The sequence below is a fragment of the Grus americana genome, chromosome 9 (genome assembly GCF_028858705.1).
Source record: "Grus americana isolate bGruAme1 chromosome 9, bGruAme1.mat, whole genome shotgun sequence".
Taxonomy (NCBI): Eukaryota; Metazoa; Chordata; class Aves; order Gruiformes; family Gruidae; genus Grus; species Grus americana.
Window position 1 is genome coordinate 20,162,425 of NC_072860.1, and position 17,857 is coordinate 20,180,281.

Here is a 17,857-nt window from a genome sequence, read left to right on the forward strand (position 1 = left end):
GCAGTATCCCTGAAGCTTGACTTTGTGTTAGGGAGGTAGCAGTACTTTCTCTTCTTTTTCCCTCAAAACTGTTATCTGTTTTTTGTCAACAGATACAATTTCCTCAAGTATCAAGAAAAAGTAAATCACTAAGGTTGCAACATACTTTTCCACATGCTATTTTCCAATTTCAAGTTTTAAGTTTAGCTTAGGTATCACCCTAGTCATATAAAGCTGCTTTGAAACATATCACAAACCAAGTTAAGTATTAATAATGAAAAATAAATACTGAATAGACAACTAAGAGAACTACCACCCTATGCTTTAAAAAAATAACTCCTGTAGTTAAAGATAACGTGGTTACCAGAACAATCACAAAGCTAACTATCATTAGATACATGGCTTGTTTCTGAATTTCACATTTACTTTGAGGAAAAAAATAACTGAATATGGAACCATGTTAAAGACTGTACAAAGAAGCCAAAATTGAACTGTGAGGGGTTTTGGGGGGGGGACGGACAATTCCATAAAATAATTTGACAATGCTGTATAAAGATACCAACCATCCCAGGATGAAAAATAATTTTATTTAAAAAAAAAAATTTAACACCAAGTTCAATTCACAAAGTAGGTTTGCTAGAAGTCCTGTTCTTATGCACGCATACAGCCCTCCAAGCAATTAAACTACTAATAATGGAAGTGACTTGCTCAACTATAAAAACACAAGCTTCAGTTGTATAATGCAGCATGGGTCATTCCAAAGTGATTTCAACTTATAATTTTGGTTTGTCTTTTTTTTTTATTGGTAGTACTTTATTCATAATTTTTCCATCAAAAAGATCTTTCATATTTACTCTACGTAACATAACAGCATGAAGTCAGTAGGTTTTTTGGAATAATTTACCTCTCCTTTCATCATTCGAACTTTTGCCAGCCACCAGCCACAAGGTTCTTGGTCATTTGCTCTAGAATAAACCTGAAAATGAAAGTAGTAAGAAACACTGAAAGCACATACAGACATAATTCATTTGTCTGCATGTATAATGAAGAAAGAACATCCCAACTTTTCTAGTTTTCATTAAAATGGAAGAGTATGCTACACAAAAGTAATTTTTCTGTAAGTTATCCAGGCATGTGCTTCTTGCACAAATTTTTATTATGGATTTCCTTTGCATACATTACTGACAATTCAACAGAAATTTCTAAAGGAAGATAAAACCTTGGCTAAACGCTTATTCAGGGGCAATTCATCACTACATTCAAACACTGTCTTCATACTGAAAATTCACACATATGAGTAACTCCACAATTAAGACTGTTTTGTCCTTGGCTTACTTCATATACCTAGGACTACTGAAATGAACCAAGTCATCACATGATGACATCATATTCCGTATTTAACAAACACTACCAAGTTAATGCCAGATCAGATGACTGCTGAAACTTTCATTTCCTCCATCATCTCTAAGTTTCATTTACTCCTTATACACTTCTGACAGGCCAAACTCATTTGCATATGGACTGAACAAGAAATCTTGCAATAGCAAGAAGGTAGAAAATAATCCTTTACCTCTAACAAAGCCAACCATCAGCATGCATTTCAAAGAAAATAACAAAAATCCAACACGCATATTACATTGTTTCTTAGATTACTAGCTGAAAACTATAATGGTATCTTAAAGAAATTCATTACTTTAAGGACAAGTGAAAAGCAGAAGTAATGACTAAATTACTAAAGATACTACAATGAGCCAGGAACAGAACACACACCTTTTAATTTCCTGGTTTAATACATCATTTCTAATTAACACTGTTACTCTCTCAAACAGTATCATTCACACAATCTCCTACCAGATTGTACCAGGTGTTTCATCTGGGTTAAAACTCTTGTTACTGAGAGAGTTTTATTACATTTTCGCATCAAAATGTTTCCAACAGTTACATTCCAGATCAAAAGTGGAAATTACCTAGTTTTGCTTTTAATTATGAAACATTCTCAGCAATTTTAAGTTTTAGATTCTGAGAAAGTTCCATTGGTAATTCTATGAAAAAGCTGAAATGTCAGTTTCACTGAAAGCCTAATAAATCCATTACTAAAGACATGCTCCACTTCAAATCTTCACTTTGCTAAGGTACTTCCAATCGTCATCACCACCTTGAACGGACAATCAGTTATCTATCAGGACAGTTCATTAAGATAAACTCACCTCCACTTCATCTCCTTCACCAATTTCTTTCTTGATATCAGGGGGTGGTGGTAATCTGACTTCATTAAAGGGTACCTGACGCTCTGGTTGCCAACTGAAAGTTGAAGAGACATTACACATTATTTCTACAATTTTCCTGTTGTTTTCTTAAGTTCTATTTTTAGAACTCTCGAGTTTGGTTAAAACTCACTCTTTTCATAAAATCAAGTCTGGTTTTTCATTGCTAGAAAGCAAACCTTATAAGCTAAGGAACACAATAACCCTGTCAAGAGAAAAATAGTATCTGGGAAGATATTTATGACAAAACAATTTTTAAATTAACTTAAAAATTTAACTTTACTGGGTTCACTAAATGGCTTTCATAAAAGCCCAAGGAAAGATTATTAGATGATGTACTTACATTTCACTGTTCAAGTCAGAAAGCCTTTATACAGATGTAAGCTTATCTTTGCAGTCCACCATGGGGTTCATCCACTTCTTTACCTCATATTTAACATTTTCTTAACATTCCAACTGCTTACCATCAATGTTTTAAGTATTCCAGGAAAATATGAGTCTGATCATTAACAAAACTTTGCATTTCTACCTACAAACTTGTTAACACTCCTCAGTAAGTGTCTGGCAAACAGGTTCAGTTCAAAATGTACTTTTATATCCGTTTATCAATACCAATTACTGCTAGGCATATAAAATTAAAATTTTACCTTCTTGTACAGAAAGGCTATTTATTTTACCGTAGCTTGCTCTACAAAGCATTTTACCAGTATGTGTGTTTTAGGTGCGTTTTATGAAGACTACTGGAGCAATTCACATCATCCGTGTTCTGAAATTCCTTTTCCTTCCACCCTGTGAACATCACAAAATACTACCAGCTGTTCCTCACTCTTTTAGTCAGAAACCCAACTGAAGACTCTACAGAGGTTGAAATAAACCAGAGGAAAAGACATCACCCCCCGAAAAAATAACTTAGAATATTTGAGGGACTTTGATGATATCTGTCAAAGCATTCCAATGTCCATCATTTATACCCATCTTAAAGTTCATATCAGATACAGACAGGATCCAGAACCAACTTATAACAGTAAGGATTACGGCAAGTAATTTGTTTTGCTTACTTCTAATACATGCAGACAGAGCGGCCTGAGTTAGTGGAACAAATCTCAGCGTTAAGAGCAACTGTACTTCTGCAATTTTCTACAAGATGGATACATTTATATGTTTTCACTAAAAAGACAGCTTATGCTCAAGTACCTCGCTTAATAAAGAAGTGAGGTATGGATATAGTTTTGCTCTATCCATTATTATACACTTTATTTTTCTTTTAACTATAGCGGAACTTTGAAGAACAAAAAACCCCATGAAGATTATGGATAGCTTTTGTTGAAGTTGGAAAGTATTCTGGCCATAAAACGTTATTTAAATCTCATTTTATTTCTGAGAAATGGTCAAGGGGGCTGGCAAAAATCACTTGCAATTCAATTGCCCTTGTTGCAACAATAATGGTCACTAAACTCAGGGTTTGTGTTTTTCCTTCCCCTCCCTGCCTTTGTGAAGTTATTAATCTCGCAGATGCAAAGGCAAATAGTAAGACTTGAGGGCAAAATGCATTCCCTAAATTATAGGGTATATAAAACTTCAGTTTAGAAACAGTATGAGCATAATAATCATAACTGAACAACAGGATCAAAAACATTGCATACTCAAATGAGCTACTTAAAGTTCTCTTGAGAATTTCAATTGTGCCTTGTAGTTAAAGAATCTAACAAATGGGAGCTTACAGAAAGTTATAAACTGCCCATAATGAGATGCTATGATTGAAGAGACCTTGTACCTTCAATAAAATCCACTTGATGTTGTAGTAGGCTAATTTTGGTTCCATCTCTAATCATCTAAAGGGAACTCCATCCACTAGAAACAGATGGGCCAATAATGCCTTACCTCTATCAACTGCAAGATGTTTTGGTATTCTTTTAAGAAAACAGTAGAAAAGTGCACAGAAGGCTCAGTTCTCAGAATATGAGAAGTCCAAGTTTTGATAGCAAAAAGTCCAAAACTGGAGCATCTCACTGGTGAAATGCAAAACAAGATGTTTTAAGAAATGACTTGTGACTGGCTACAAATTACCTACTAAGAGGATCTGACAGAACTAATAGTCAGAAGGATTATCCCGAATATCTGGCACAAATTACAAAAAAGGGAGGCGCTTGCTTCTTACAAGAGAGGTCTTTCTTTCAATACAGCTGCTTCAGACTCCAATGAGTCCATATGAAATTGCACCTCAAGATCCAATTTTCTGTCTTATACAGTAATAAAAGTTTCCAGTTCTGAAGCTTCTGCATTCATTCCCGGCCTCCTTACCTCCAAAAAATTTCTCTAAAAAGAATCAAGGATGTCTACCCAGAGATTAATTATTGCTATGGCCACAAAATCATCATTAGCAGTCTCTGCTAGTGTAACAACTTTTGGAACCTTACAACAGCTGTAGATAAAGAGTGGTTAACAATAGCAGCAAATGCAAACTAACCATTTAGACCACCTTTAGCGGAGTAGGGAGTAGATGTATTTACTTCATTAGTGTTGATCACTATCACAACAGAATGATGCATTCAGGACACTCTTGCCAGCTTCGGTTCTACTAAAGTCCTTATGAATTTAACTCAGTAAAAAGGGTAATAATTTATCAGATTTACATCACAGAATAATTTGACTAGAACTGTACGAACACTTCCTGATGAGACCTATTTTTGGTCAACAAAACACTCAACATATGTTGTAGCCCATCCTTTTTGGAACATGGCTGCTGCTGCCAGACTTTCTGTAAAACACAGAGATGACATGGATACTACACACTAGAAAAGTGTTTGCCAACAGTAAGACCCCTGCTGTGAACCACAGGCACTTCCTTCAGCTTACTTGGTTTCCAATGTGAAAGCATATGCTTTGAAGGCAAAGAGCCTCCTACCTTAAAGAAAAGTAATACAGATGTTGAATACGAAATTGAAGATTTGTCACATCTTGGGATGAAGAACCCAATTTGTTTTTTCTGTTCGTTGGGTTTTGGGGTGGGGGTATGAAAATCTAGGAGACAGTAACAATTTCCATAACCATCTCAGTAAGTGTTAGTAAAAATTATGGTTGCCACCTCATCTTCTAACTATTTTTCATAGAAGAAGGGCTAGAAAACACAGGTTAGAAAGAAACAAAGACCGAACTTTGCAGGGTAAACCCTAGGATTACTTCTCCCCTGCCCCCCAACTTATTTTTATACACGTGTATATATGTATACACGAATACATGTACTCACATATGTGTATAAACATACACACCCTAGGATTATAAATTCAGGATTATAAAATATTGTTTATAATAAATACACACTCGCACGCTCCCTAGTATTACCTTTATTACTCAGCAGTCTTTCTTGAAGAAAGGCTCAAAGACTAATCTACAGGTTGGTGCTGGCAGACTTTAGTAACAATTTTCACATCAAAAGCTGACATTTTTAGTATCTCCACCTAGCAACCGGAAGGGAAACAGGAAAGAGGATGTAGCTCCCAAAATATCCTAAATTAGCCCTGGAATCTCCCAGGTAATCCACAGTATTATCAGTCTGAACACTGAACAACAAGTATTCATTTGTACTTTATCATCCCACGGATTATCTTTGACTCGCCACTACAAGTCCCAAGTAGCACTGCTGTGTTTATATATTAAATGAAGAGGGCCTCATCGGTAATTTTTTCTACAGATTTGCACTCTTTTCCACTACAAAAATTTGGGTCTTTAGACTGGGTATGTACATATATTTGTTTTCTTAATAGGTAAAAAAACCCAAAACACCCCACCATCAGGATACTTCTATCTATTTCTCTGGTTGAGAACACCAAACAACATTCCTCAGGTTAAACATATAGAGAATTGTTTACTTAACAGAAGTACTTCGGTATTTTCCATCTTCTTCTGCTTTAGTCTAAGAGTACGAGGCCTCTGCCACTGATTATTATTTTAATAAAATTCAGCTGTCACATTTATGGACATCACTAAAGATACCAAAAAATGTAAAGTACTGTGTAAGTGATGAGCTGAATTCTGATATAGCGATTCAAGAAAGTAGTTCATGAAGACTGTGAACAGAATAGTGAGCCTGTACTTCTAGAACTATACCCTCCTAATGAAATCTACTTCCTCTTAATGTCAAAACAAACAAAACCCAACACCAAAACCACAAAACCAAAACAACCACCTAATACTCAAATTTTTTTTTAATAAAATACTTACTTGTTTTCAAATACAACTGTGAGCGAGTCCTCATGAACATCTTTGATAAAACCCTAAAACAAAAACATTTTTGTTATAAGAATGCAGAATGCATGTGAAATCAAAACAAGGCACCAATTTCAATACAGCCTGAAACTAAGCCAAACAGCAGAGCACCACTAATACTATGGTTCCAATTTAGGAAAGTTCCAAGACACGATCCCACTGTTCGGATGAGATTGCTGATATTCTTAGTTGGCTATTCTAAGAAATACAGTGCGCAGGGATTGTTTCAAATGACTGCTCAAATCAGACCAGCACGTTTACAACTGAAAACTCACTATCAGGTGTTTTATTATTTTATCTTCAGGTGTGCACAACTGTTTTACAGGAACAAAATGGAAGATCCAGGGCAATTAGTACAACTCACAATACCACGTCAAACAGCTGTGCACAGCACTATTTGCTTTGTAGGTATTCTTCTCAACACAAAACTGAATCCCAAACAACTGTCCTTCAGAACAGTATGACAGCAAGTTTGGATAAAATTTGGCAATACAGGCTGCCATAGAGCTAGTCATGCTAGCATCTTTCAAGTACCAAAGTGGGGACTGTATGAGGCCAGATACCTGCAGGACCTCACAGGAAAACAATGAAAGAATACAGTATTTCACTTTGTGTGTCACATTATTATGATCTCAGGAACAACTGAAGGGAAATCCCACTTCTTTCTTTCTTTTGAAAAACAAAGGGCTTCTTTAGGGAGCACCAGTTAAGCCAAAAACCTAAAGAAGAAGAACAACCTGACAGACACAGTTGTACTCAAGTATCCATGCAGAAATTAAGTTCCTACATCCCTTGGTTAAGGGAGGCAGGTAGGCAAATTGCAAAAAAAGCAGATAAAAGGACAAGAAAGATCTTTCAAACTACTCCTGCTTTTGCCTGGTACTTGCCTAAGCACAGGACACCCAAGGAGGAACCCGCAGTTTTAAAGGGGAGAGAGCTGCATAGCTATGTCAAAAGAAGTTCCAGGAAATCTGCTGAACAGATTATATCCACTTAAGAAACGGCCAACTGAGGAGGACGAAGCACGTATCAAGTGTGCAAGGAGCAACCAGCCCACAGAGGTATCATGTGTCACCTCAGGGAAAGATAAATTTTGACACAGGAGATCCCTCAATGTAACGACAGACAGTAAAGGAGGCCATACTGACAGCTGGTGGCAAAGAGCCTATATAAACAAATCTCCTTTTACCTGAACTCGTACTTGGGCAATGCCATGAAGGTATTTTCCCAAAACCTGCTTTTCTGCTCTCTGAGCTGCACTCAAAACCATCTGCCAGCAACACAGAAAACACGTTCTAGCAGAAAGCATACCGGTAATCCTGAACAAAGCAGGTCACCAGAAATCACCTCACTGAGCCACCTAGTGTGTTCCTAATAAAATAAACCCTTTCAAATGCCATCATGCCACTGCAAGGAAGGAAGGCAAATCTCTTTCTTTGAAAGGTACGCAATGGAAACAGTTGGCAATAAAATACGCCTGTAATCAGAGACTTTCAGTTTCAACAGTTTCTGGACAGGTAAACTGGACAGGAATACTGAAGTTTAAAGATGCAAAGAGCATACAAAATTTTACTGCCTGAAGCATGTGTTAGTAACAACAGAGGTAAAGCAGAACTTTTACTAAATTTATGCTACCAATGTCCCCTTTAAACACACCCAAACATGGGGATGAATTAACACGGCATAAAGTGCAGAAAACAGTAGTTGTTCTACTACAATTCATTCCAACTCTATCCAGGGACAAAACACCTAAGCCACAGCACTGCGCACCGAGTTCATGCAGTCCAACATTCTGCCGTATGACAACTTATCAAGAGAAAGCAGTATTTACAGAAAAAGATTTAATTCTCTATTATGGACAGCCATTTATCCGCATTCCAAAAGTCTGATTCAATATTAGTCTTTGCCTCATTATGCTGCTTTATTTCATAGCTGAACCTTACCTCTTATTTATGTTATTACATGCTCTCACAGTACTCAACATTGGGGGGGGGGGAATAAATATATTTCATTGCTATAGGTCAACCTATAGAATTTATTCTGCAGATCTGAACTCAGTTATCTTTCTTTTGTTTAAAAACAGAACTTAAGAATCAAGAGAGATTCAAAATCAGGTACCATAAAACACCTGAAAAACATTCATAACAATGCTCTGCAGAGTTTAGAAAATCCTGAATCCACTGACTAGCTGTAGGTTTCATTAATAAGACAAAAGAAGTGGAAAAAAGGAATCCCAACTGCACTGAATTTCCAGGATTTCAGACAATTAGTCCATTGCTAGGTAAAAATCTGACTTTCTGTGTGACGGTTCAAATAGGTTTAATATTCACAACTGATTTTCAAGCTAACATCCTGCTGAAGAATGGGAAAGCTGAAGTGGAACAATAATGCAGAGATATGACTAGCAGCAGACTAACAGCTGACACTGCACAAACATCAGCTGCATAAACAGAAATATTGAACACTTTTTATTAAAATCGAAAGTACGAATTCCAACAAAGAGTCTGCACATTTTACAACACCACGCGGGTCTCAGGAACTCCTTCACACAAGGAAGTCTTTCAGTTCAAAGCGTGAACACTGCTCTTCCCATATGAGAATATAATGCAGACTCATGGCTAGAGACAGGTATGCAGTAACTTGCTTGAAATTATCTGAATAGCATTTTCAGTTGGCATTCTCAAACTCTTTCACGCAACAGTATTTATATATGAGAAACATTCAAGATCAAATATAACATTTATCAGGTATGCACTTCAGGTCACAAATGGACACATGTAAAGCATTAAATAAAATTACATAATTATTTATTCTTGTGAGGCCTGAAAAACATCTGATCAGAGTCTAATCGTACAAACACAAGACTAACAGTGAAGGTGTAACATAAAACATTTGTAATATAACTACAAATAATTAGAATTCAATATAGGTTTTAAATAGTTTTATAAGAAATTATTCCATTATTGCCAAGAAACATGCCAAAAATATCATGAAACCATTTGCTGAAAATAAAAGTTCCTGCATACTACTTTCCTACCTACAACCCTGACCTTTACTATAACCATTACCAGCTGTCACTTAGAATTCCAAGATAAAAACAGAGAAATAGATTTCATGCATGTCAGGATGAGATGTAGTGTAATTTTTAAAGTACTCCAAGAGCCTAGAGATTATTTTTTAAAAAAGGTTTAACAAAAAACCTGTGACATTAAGATATTTTGAAATACAAAGCAGATTTTTTTACATTAAAAGTTTATTAATATAAATTCAAAAGGATTTCTTCAGAAAGGGCATGATGAACATAAAACATAAAAGTAAATATTCTGGGTTTCATCTAGGAATTTTGAAGGAGTTCTTTATCAGTGAGGTAACCTATATATTTGTACTCTAAGGCTGTACTAGTCATATCTGATAATTTAGTAGAAAATGTTTTTGGTACAGTAAGTAATGATGCATCATCTTAACTTTTGCTCAAATGAACATGGTACTCCATTACTGAAATTTAATTTAGCAGTGTTGCCTAAGATAAATAATGTCAATATCTAAGTTTGAAATGTTCCATGTTCCTTACACATCATTCCATGCATTCTCATTCCGAACAGAAGTGATGAGGCACAGCTAACAAGAGACCACCAAACACATTGTCAATAAATATACTGGCATCAAAAACACATCGTGATGAATTCATTATCAGCAAGTAAGCTTACATATAACATTTGTGCGTGTTTTACACCACATACAAAACTGTGGAGGGCAGGAAGGAAAGGAAATCGATGTGACTTCATCTTGCCAGACCGCTGATTTGGACTGGCCAGATATTAGTGTCAGTCATTCAGTTTATGCTGCAAGCTGGATCTCTGGAAGTCCATGTATGCCCTGCTTCCTGCAGGCCAGCTCATGAGGCAAGACAGGAGACTATACTGTACTACAGGCTATTAATGTCATGCTGGCTCCCCAGGCACTTTGATACAGACCTGTCTCTGCCACTCACTTGGCAGAAGCCAGGCTCCCAACACTAGCACCTGTAAAACGAGAGGTAATATCGCTAGGACTCTTGCTTAGGTTAGGATCAGAGATCCAGCAAATCTAATACAGGGCCATACCATGTTAAATGTGAGCAGAAGGACAGGAAACTATGAATGGATCATCTGCCACCAAAATCACTACAGTTGAGACTTCATCTCATAACACACATGCACTCTTTCCTTTTTACCTGGGTTTTGCTCATGGATTTAGGATTAGGATCTGCTGATAACATAAACGGATCAAGACTTACTGAAGTGCCCTTACAGTGAACTGTATGTCTCTGTATATATTCACACACACTTTTTTTTAAAATCCAGTTTAAGGTAAAAATCACAAAATCTGTATATCAGGCAGATGCAATCCAAGTTCCGTCTTCATCCTGCTTTAAGTTTATCTGACCCCCAAGTAGGATGGTCCCATCTAAAAGTGAAGTGCTGTTGGTTTAGCTGCAAACATTCTTTCCAGGGATAGCCACTGTGTTGGTTTTTGAGTCACACATACGTGCAGACTAAAAACTATACTAAGATCACCTTACCCACCGCTGAGTAAATTTCAGAGAGTAAATGCTTTGGCATCTGGTACCATGGACTGTTTCTGAATCAGTGACATAAAGGTCAAGAAGCCTACATCCAATCACCAATCCTTATGCTCCTTTCAGAAGGAAGAACCATTAGTATTTTTAACTAACATTCATATACAAATCTTTCATGTAACAAATACATGAAATAATTATTACTAAGGGATGTATCCCATGCTGACCACCCTGGAAAAAAAATATCCAAGCAGTAAATAATCACTGAACAAAAAAAGATTGAACTTCATAAATATTATCTTCATTAGAAGTGACTAGCGGCATCTGCTTATACAAGGAATTGATTAAAGAAAGCAGATCTAGCTTGCCACAAAACATAAACGTTACAAGTAGGCACCAGGTAAGAAAGAGATCCTGAACTATATCAATTTTAGCAACCGCAGTTTAATCTATGACATTACTGCTTATTTCCATTCACAATAATTATCATACATAAATTCAAGTGCTGAAAGAACTTCAGCACTAAATCCCCTGGTTTAGGCTTACTCCTGAAAGTCTAATGACTCACATTACTTACTGCCCTCTTTTACACATATTTTCAAAGGGGAAACTTCTGAAAGCACCCTTCACTGATTATGTAGATCAGCAATCAATAATCACTGCCTGTGGCATCTCCCTTTTATCAGCCTAAAAGGGTCAAACAAATGGCTTGTCACCAGCAATCATCACTACAGATCATGACTGCATCAGCCTACACAACTTTCAACAGATTAGTAACAACTTCAAAATGTCTGAAACTTCCCACCAATTAGGGCTAGATACAATAAATACTGACCATAAGACAGTTGAGATCTTTAAAGAAATAAAGTCATTCCAGTCACCATGTTCCCTGGTGTAGTAATTGGATACAAACAGCTGTGTAAGCTGTACTCCTAATGACAGTTTCCTATTTTAATAACCATCAAGCTAAACACCATTCAGAAGAACTCAGAGTTGTTTTCAAAGTCACTAATTAAAAGTTGTAAGAAAAATTAAAAAGCCTTTTTTTTTGTAATTGATGCATAAACTTTGTCTCACACAGAATTGTGTGGAAAAATGCTGTGTACTTCTCCCTCATCATTTTTTCCCTTAGTAATATTTTGGCTAGTCTCTACCTTGCAGCCTATGCCAACTCCTGCTACCAGCGCTTTGGTTAGTCCTGTTACCAGAACAGCTGCACCTCTGGAAAAAGGAACAGACCAAGAAGGAAGCACTTTAGAACCTGTAAATTAAAGGTTGAATTTCATTCTAATTCTCATTTTTATCTATTTCATGCCCTTGCACAACCTAAACAGCTACTACTCTAGAACAGAAAGAGCGCAAAGGGCATGCAACACACACATGCTGAAAAACTGGCTCTGGTAAGTCCTTACAATGAAGAACACAACAGATCTTTCTGAGTTATTCAGATGCTGCTGAAGGATTCAGGTAGAGGAAGTTATCTGGTGTTCAATTTTTGTACCTTGGCCTCATTTTATTATAAGGCCCAACCTATTTAACGTAAGCTGACATCTTAACTCATGAATAACATGCAGAACCAGGGCTCTAATTCGCATACAAGTGAGCATACGTAGGCTGAGGGAGATACTAGACAAAACAGAAGCTTTCATCTTGTTCTTGACAAGAGCTGTACAGACACCCTTCACAACTGGCAGGACCAGAGGCAATGGCCATGAATTGAAAACACAGGATGTTCTGTATGAACAGCAGGAATTTTTTTTTTTTTTTTTTTTTTTTTTTTTACTGAGAGGGTGACTAAGCATGGGGACAGGTTGCCCAGGGAGGCTGTGGAGTCTCCATCCTCAGAGATACTAAAAAGCTGTCTGGACATGGTCCTGGGCTCTAGACGGCCCTGTCTGAGCAGGGGTATGGACCAGATGACCTCCCTCAGTCTCTGCCAGCCTCAATCATCTGTGATTCTGTGAATTACTTAAGGATCTTAATGGCACAGAGAATCATCATCCTGAAAACACTGTAGTCAGGCCAAGAGGAGGCTGGGAGTATCAACTTTCACTCTCTCCAACACACTTAGCCAAAAAATACCTGGATTTCTTTGGGGTCTATGTCACGTAAAAAAAGTCTACTCTAATGTCCCACTAACAAACTAACCTGCAATCTAGCACTGACCTAGAAAGTGTCAACTGATCTGCTCTCAAGAAGTCCTCACCACACCTCTAATACAGACAAACCCTTAACTAGTAGGGTTCATCAACCCTGTCCATTCTCCTCCCTGTTCACAAAACAAACATCTTTTTTCAGAAGACCATGACCACATTGAGCCCCATAAATGTCATCTGTTCTCTAAAGACAATGAGTGTTCAATGTTAGGACATATGCAAAGACTTCTGAGCTGCAGGGAATAGCTAAACATTGGCTCTGCTGTATACTGGTTGAGAACCTGGGATAAAATACAAGATAAATGCAGTCTTGTTCTCCAGATTATATTACTTATTTAAAGCAAAAAACCCCATAAATTAGTTTGGAGATTTATCAATAAAAATTTAAATTTAGATCATAATATTTTTTTGTACAGGACAGAGCATAAGAAAGTTATCTTGGAATGTCTACCATAAACACAGTTACTGTGCACAAATTTATGCATCATGAAAAACATTTTGAATTTTCATGTATTTTAATACAGAATTTTCCTTACTAATTTAAAGCAACCATAGTGTATACATATAAATACACATACAAAGAATTCCCTGTTAAAATTCAATTTTACTAAAATGAAGAGCAATTATTAAAATAACAAAAGAATCTATGAAAAGTATCATTTACCATGGTCATACCTCTAATAACTACTGAAAACCCCACTATAATGCTCCAACAGATTTAATCACTACATTTGTTCTACTACAACTAAGTTGCAGATCATATTAGCAACTCATTAGAAAAATTATGTCATGCAATTGTTTACATAATTATTTGGGGTTTTATCTGTTGGCATAGCAGGATCCTTCTCATCACATTTACCAGGAAGCATGCTGTGCTAATGAATCTGAATTCAGACTGATCTGAGGGCAAACCTCAAATTTCATCCCATCTTACAAATTCTGCTTTTCACTTCAGAAATTTTTTTGCCACCTCCTATACAGTGACACCGGGCTTAGACAAGATGAGCCTATTCTCATTATCTTACAAATGCTATTATCAATGCTATCAGTGTCCAAAATAGGATACTTTCCAAATGAGACTGACACGCCTCCCTCCTTTGCTTCAGGAACTTTAAACAGAAAGTTACTAGTAGTGTTACTTAGCTCAAAGTGCCTGCATAACCTCTGCCTACCACAATAGTAAGACTCACAAAATGGAGTCACTGCCACACACATTTCACTGAATCCAGCTCACAAGAATAATCTTTTGAAATTGTGTTTCAATTTAGTTTATTCCATTTTGTTTTTTGGGGGGGGCTTTGTGTTCGCCCCCCACATTAACAGTGGATTATTCTGAGTTGGGTCTTTGGTCATTATGGGTCCAATCACTCTAACCTGTCTTCATCCACCATGAAGATGTCATTGCTGAATTTAAGCCCCATTTCATTGATCTGAAAGCCATTAATGCCATTTTCAAGTAAAACTTCTGCTTTTGTTAGCTACTGTTCACAGGGCTAAAACACAGGATGGTGCTAATCTAAGCCTGACAATTCCCACTGACTTAGGAGGAAACGTCATTGTTGCATATTTTAAATCAGACTTATTGTAATAAATTCTATGCGCACAGATCCCTTCAGTCCAAGAATTCAGTACACCTCCTAATACTCCCGTTAGTCTCACATTCTTCTTCAGCAGAAGAAACAACTAATCCATGGTTTATAAAGTTGCCAAAGATCACAAGGTAGAAAACGGATAGCTAAGAAGAACATCTCCAAATTCTGGGCTTTGCAATGGGCATGGGGAAAAAAAACATAATTCTATTTAGGAATATCTTGTCCCAAATGCAAACAATTCTGATGTGGGTTCTGTGTGGTATTTCAAGTCCAACTAAAAATGTATATGATTCACAAAATTTATTTTTTTACCAAAATCAGTAGATGATAAGAGGCTTACCTAGCAAGGGGATATAGCTTACCCCATTGCATTCCTTCCTCCTAAGAGTATATCCTATTTGTCTCTTTTAATAGACAGACAGTTGAAAAAACTAACCCCTGAAGTCAGCTGGTTGCAATACTTTAAACACCAACTGCCTTTACATACTGTACAATTAACACGAGTTCCAAGCCAAATCCACAACTGCACACAGGAAATTCGGGGGGGGGGAAGACACCCCCACACCCCCAAGTGCAACACCACACTGTGTATGCGGTTAGGCACAATAGCTAAAGAGAGTCCTGAGATTAAATACTCCCAGACCATAGCTACACTGTGTGCTCACAATACTGGCTGGAATCAGCCCTCCTGGAAAGGAAGACAGAAGGCTCTTGCCATAAAAAGAGCTGGGATTCTTAAACATCTGAAGCCAGGCTTAGGGGAAAATGACTGACAGACAACAGCTGAGAGTATTTTGCATTGATCTTGTAACATCCTGACATTCCAGGGAGGGTGACGCTGAAGGAAGCTTTCTGATGACATAAATAAAACTCGAAATCTTTAAAGAATTATTTAAAATATTTTAAAATCATTATTTTCAGCTCAGTTCACCCCATCCCACCCAAAGCTCCTACTTGTTCCAAAAATACCCCCCCACACGCCCACCCACCCTTTCCAAGCTGAAGACTAAGCAAATCTCCGTGCAGTGCATCTGCTCCCCCCGGCGCTCTCCCTTTCCCACACACCACCCTCCCCTGAGGAGCCCTGATCAGCCCGCCTCGTCACCACCTTCCCAAGCCACCGCCGCCCCGCTCCATCCCCGCCACCCGCCGCCCCCGGGTCCCCCTCCCCTCACGCCGGCCCCCCTCACCCCCTCCCCGCCGCAGCCCTCTCCACCACCGCCCCCGCCACACCCAGACACCTTCCCCCAACGCCCTTCCCCCCTCACCTTCCCCTCCTCCGCGGCCCGGCGCAAGGACTCTCCCCACGGCCGCTAGCAGCCCTCAGCCTCCGGCCGGGCGCAAAAACGGCCGGGCGGCCGCCCCCCGCGCTGCCTCCGCCGCGCGGGCCCCACCGCCACACCCTCCCCGCGCCGGTACCTTGTAGAAGGCCCCGTTAGAGCCGCGCACTTCCACCGTCAGCTCCTCCATGTTGAGAGCGCAAAGGACGCCGGGACGTGCTTCTAGAAACTGTCACCACGGGGGGGAGCGCTGGCGGGCTCCCCCTCCCCCTCCGCCCGCCCCCCGCGGGGTGGGGGCCGCTCCGGCACCGCCCCGCCCCTCCTCCCCCCGCGGCGCGCGGCGGGTCTGCCCACGCCGCGGGCAGGAGGGGGAGCTGACAGTCGGCGGAGCGGGGCGTTCCCTGCGGGAAGGGCAGCCGGCCGCCGCCTTCTCCCCCCCCTTCTCCCCCCCTCCCCGTCGCGGCCCGCAGGAGTGGGAGCGGCCGGCTGCCGTGCGAGCCCCGCTGGTGGCCGGCGCGGTGGCTGAGGGGGGTCTGCGGCGCCCGCCGCCCTCCTGTCTTCCAGTCCTCCCGCCCGCCCTGAGGCGCAGGTGGCCCGGCAACCTCGCCCTGGCCCCACGGGAGCGGCCGCCGTGGGGTAGTGGAGGAAGCAGCGGCGCTGGTGCTGCAGGCCGCAGTCAGCGCTGCAGGGAAGATGCAGTGTTTTGTTTGTTTGTGTTTGTGTTTTTGGTTTTTTTTTTTTAAATGAATAGCGATTCAAAAGGCCGGGCCTTAGGGGACACCTTCCGTTCGCGAGCCGCCTCAGGCGGCCTGGCTCGCCGCCCGGTGCAATCAAGATGGTGCCTGTCATCCACCCGTGCAGTCCGCTTTCATGTCCGCATCGCGCGGCTGTCTTTGTCCCGCCGCTGCCCCGGCCTGGCGCTGGGGGCGGGGAGCACCCCCGCCATCTGCACTTGGGCCCACACCGAGCGGCCCCCTCCCCGCGGGCCCAGGCTCCAGGGGTGCTGCTCCCTATCCTGGCATAGAGTGGGGGATTGCCCAGTTGCAGGCTGTGCCCTTTTCTATGCCGTGTACTGCTGCAAAGGAAAAAGAAAACACCAAAATGACTCTGCTATTGGATGACCCTCACAATCAGCCCGAGTTTTGCTGTGAGCTCAATGCTCACATAAGCTTAGTCATGCAGAGCTTGATGAAAGGCCTGTATCTTTGCCAAATGCATACATTTTTTGCAATAGCTTTAAATATCAATAACAGTACTTTCAAATGTCCTTTCTGCTGATCTTTCCTGTTCGATGTCAGCCCCAAACAAACAGGAATACATGATGGTATTTTAGCCATCAAATGTCTCGATTCTTTGTTTCTCTGTGTTAATCTCCCACTGTAGCTTTTTTGCCAGTTTTACCCATGTCTGTCAGAGGGGTGAGGATTTGGGGTAGTACAGGCCTAGAAGCTTTGAGAAAGCTGGCTGTGGGCAAGGAGACTCAAATGCACCACAGCTGAGGGAGGGAGAGGGGTTCAACATTATCGGCTTAGCCTGCGTGCTGCTGGCTAACCCCCACTTGCGCCAGATGGTTAGCATGCAACTCTGACTATTTGTGCTTGTGTTGTCCAGTGAGTAATTTGAGGGTATGGGGATGAGCTGGGAGGGTTCTGTTGGAGAAGAACTGAAGATCATAGGTAGAGCCCAAGATATAGGCTCTGAGGACAGTAGAGCCTTGAGTCATTGTGGTGAAGCATGAAGGGAAATGAGGCACAAGTTAATT

The 17,857-nt window shown here is 40.0% G+C and overlaps 1 protein-coding gene across 5 annotated transcripts in view; it reads right to left on the reverse strand.

Moving 5' to 3' along the window:
• The window catches only part of FXR1 (FMR1 autosomal homolog 1), a 36,556-nt gene extending 20,186 nt beyond the window's left edge, over nucleotides 1-16,370 (reverse strand). For 4 of the 5 annotated variants that reach the window (XM_054835835.1, XM_054835833.1, XM_054835834.1 and 1 more), the window contains exons 1-4: nucleotides 16,235-16,370; nucleotides 6,465-6,517; nucleotides 2,187-2,280; nucleotides 884-955 (exon numbers count right to left, since the gene is read on the reverse strand). In XM_054835835.1, coding sequence (XP_054691810.1) covers nucleotides 884-955; nucleotides 2,187-2,280; nucleotides 6,465-6,517; nucleotides 16,235-16,285 — 270 coding nt within the window. In that variant the 5' untranslated portion in view covers nucleotides 16,286-16,370. Of the gene's footprint in view, nucleotides 1-883; nucleotides 956-2,186; nucleotides 2,281-6,464; nucleotides 6,518-16,083; nucleotides 16,147-16,234 lie in introns of those variants that run through there. The other variant, XM_054835836.1, reaches the window with a different exon arrangement.
• Nucleotides 16,371-17,857: the final 1,487 nt, after the last annotated feature.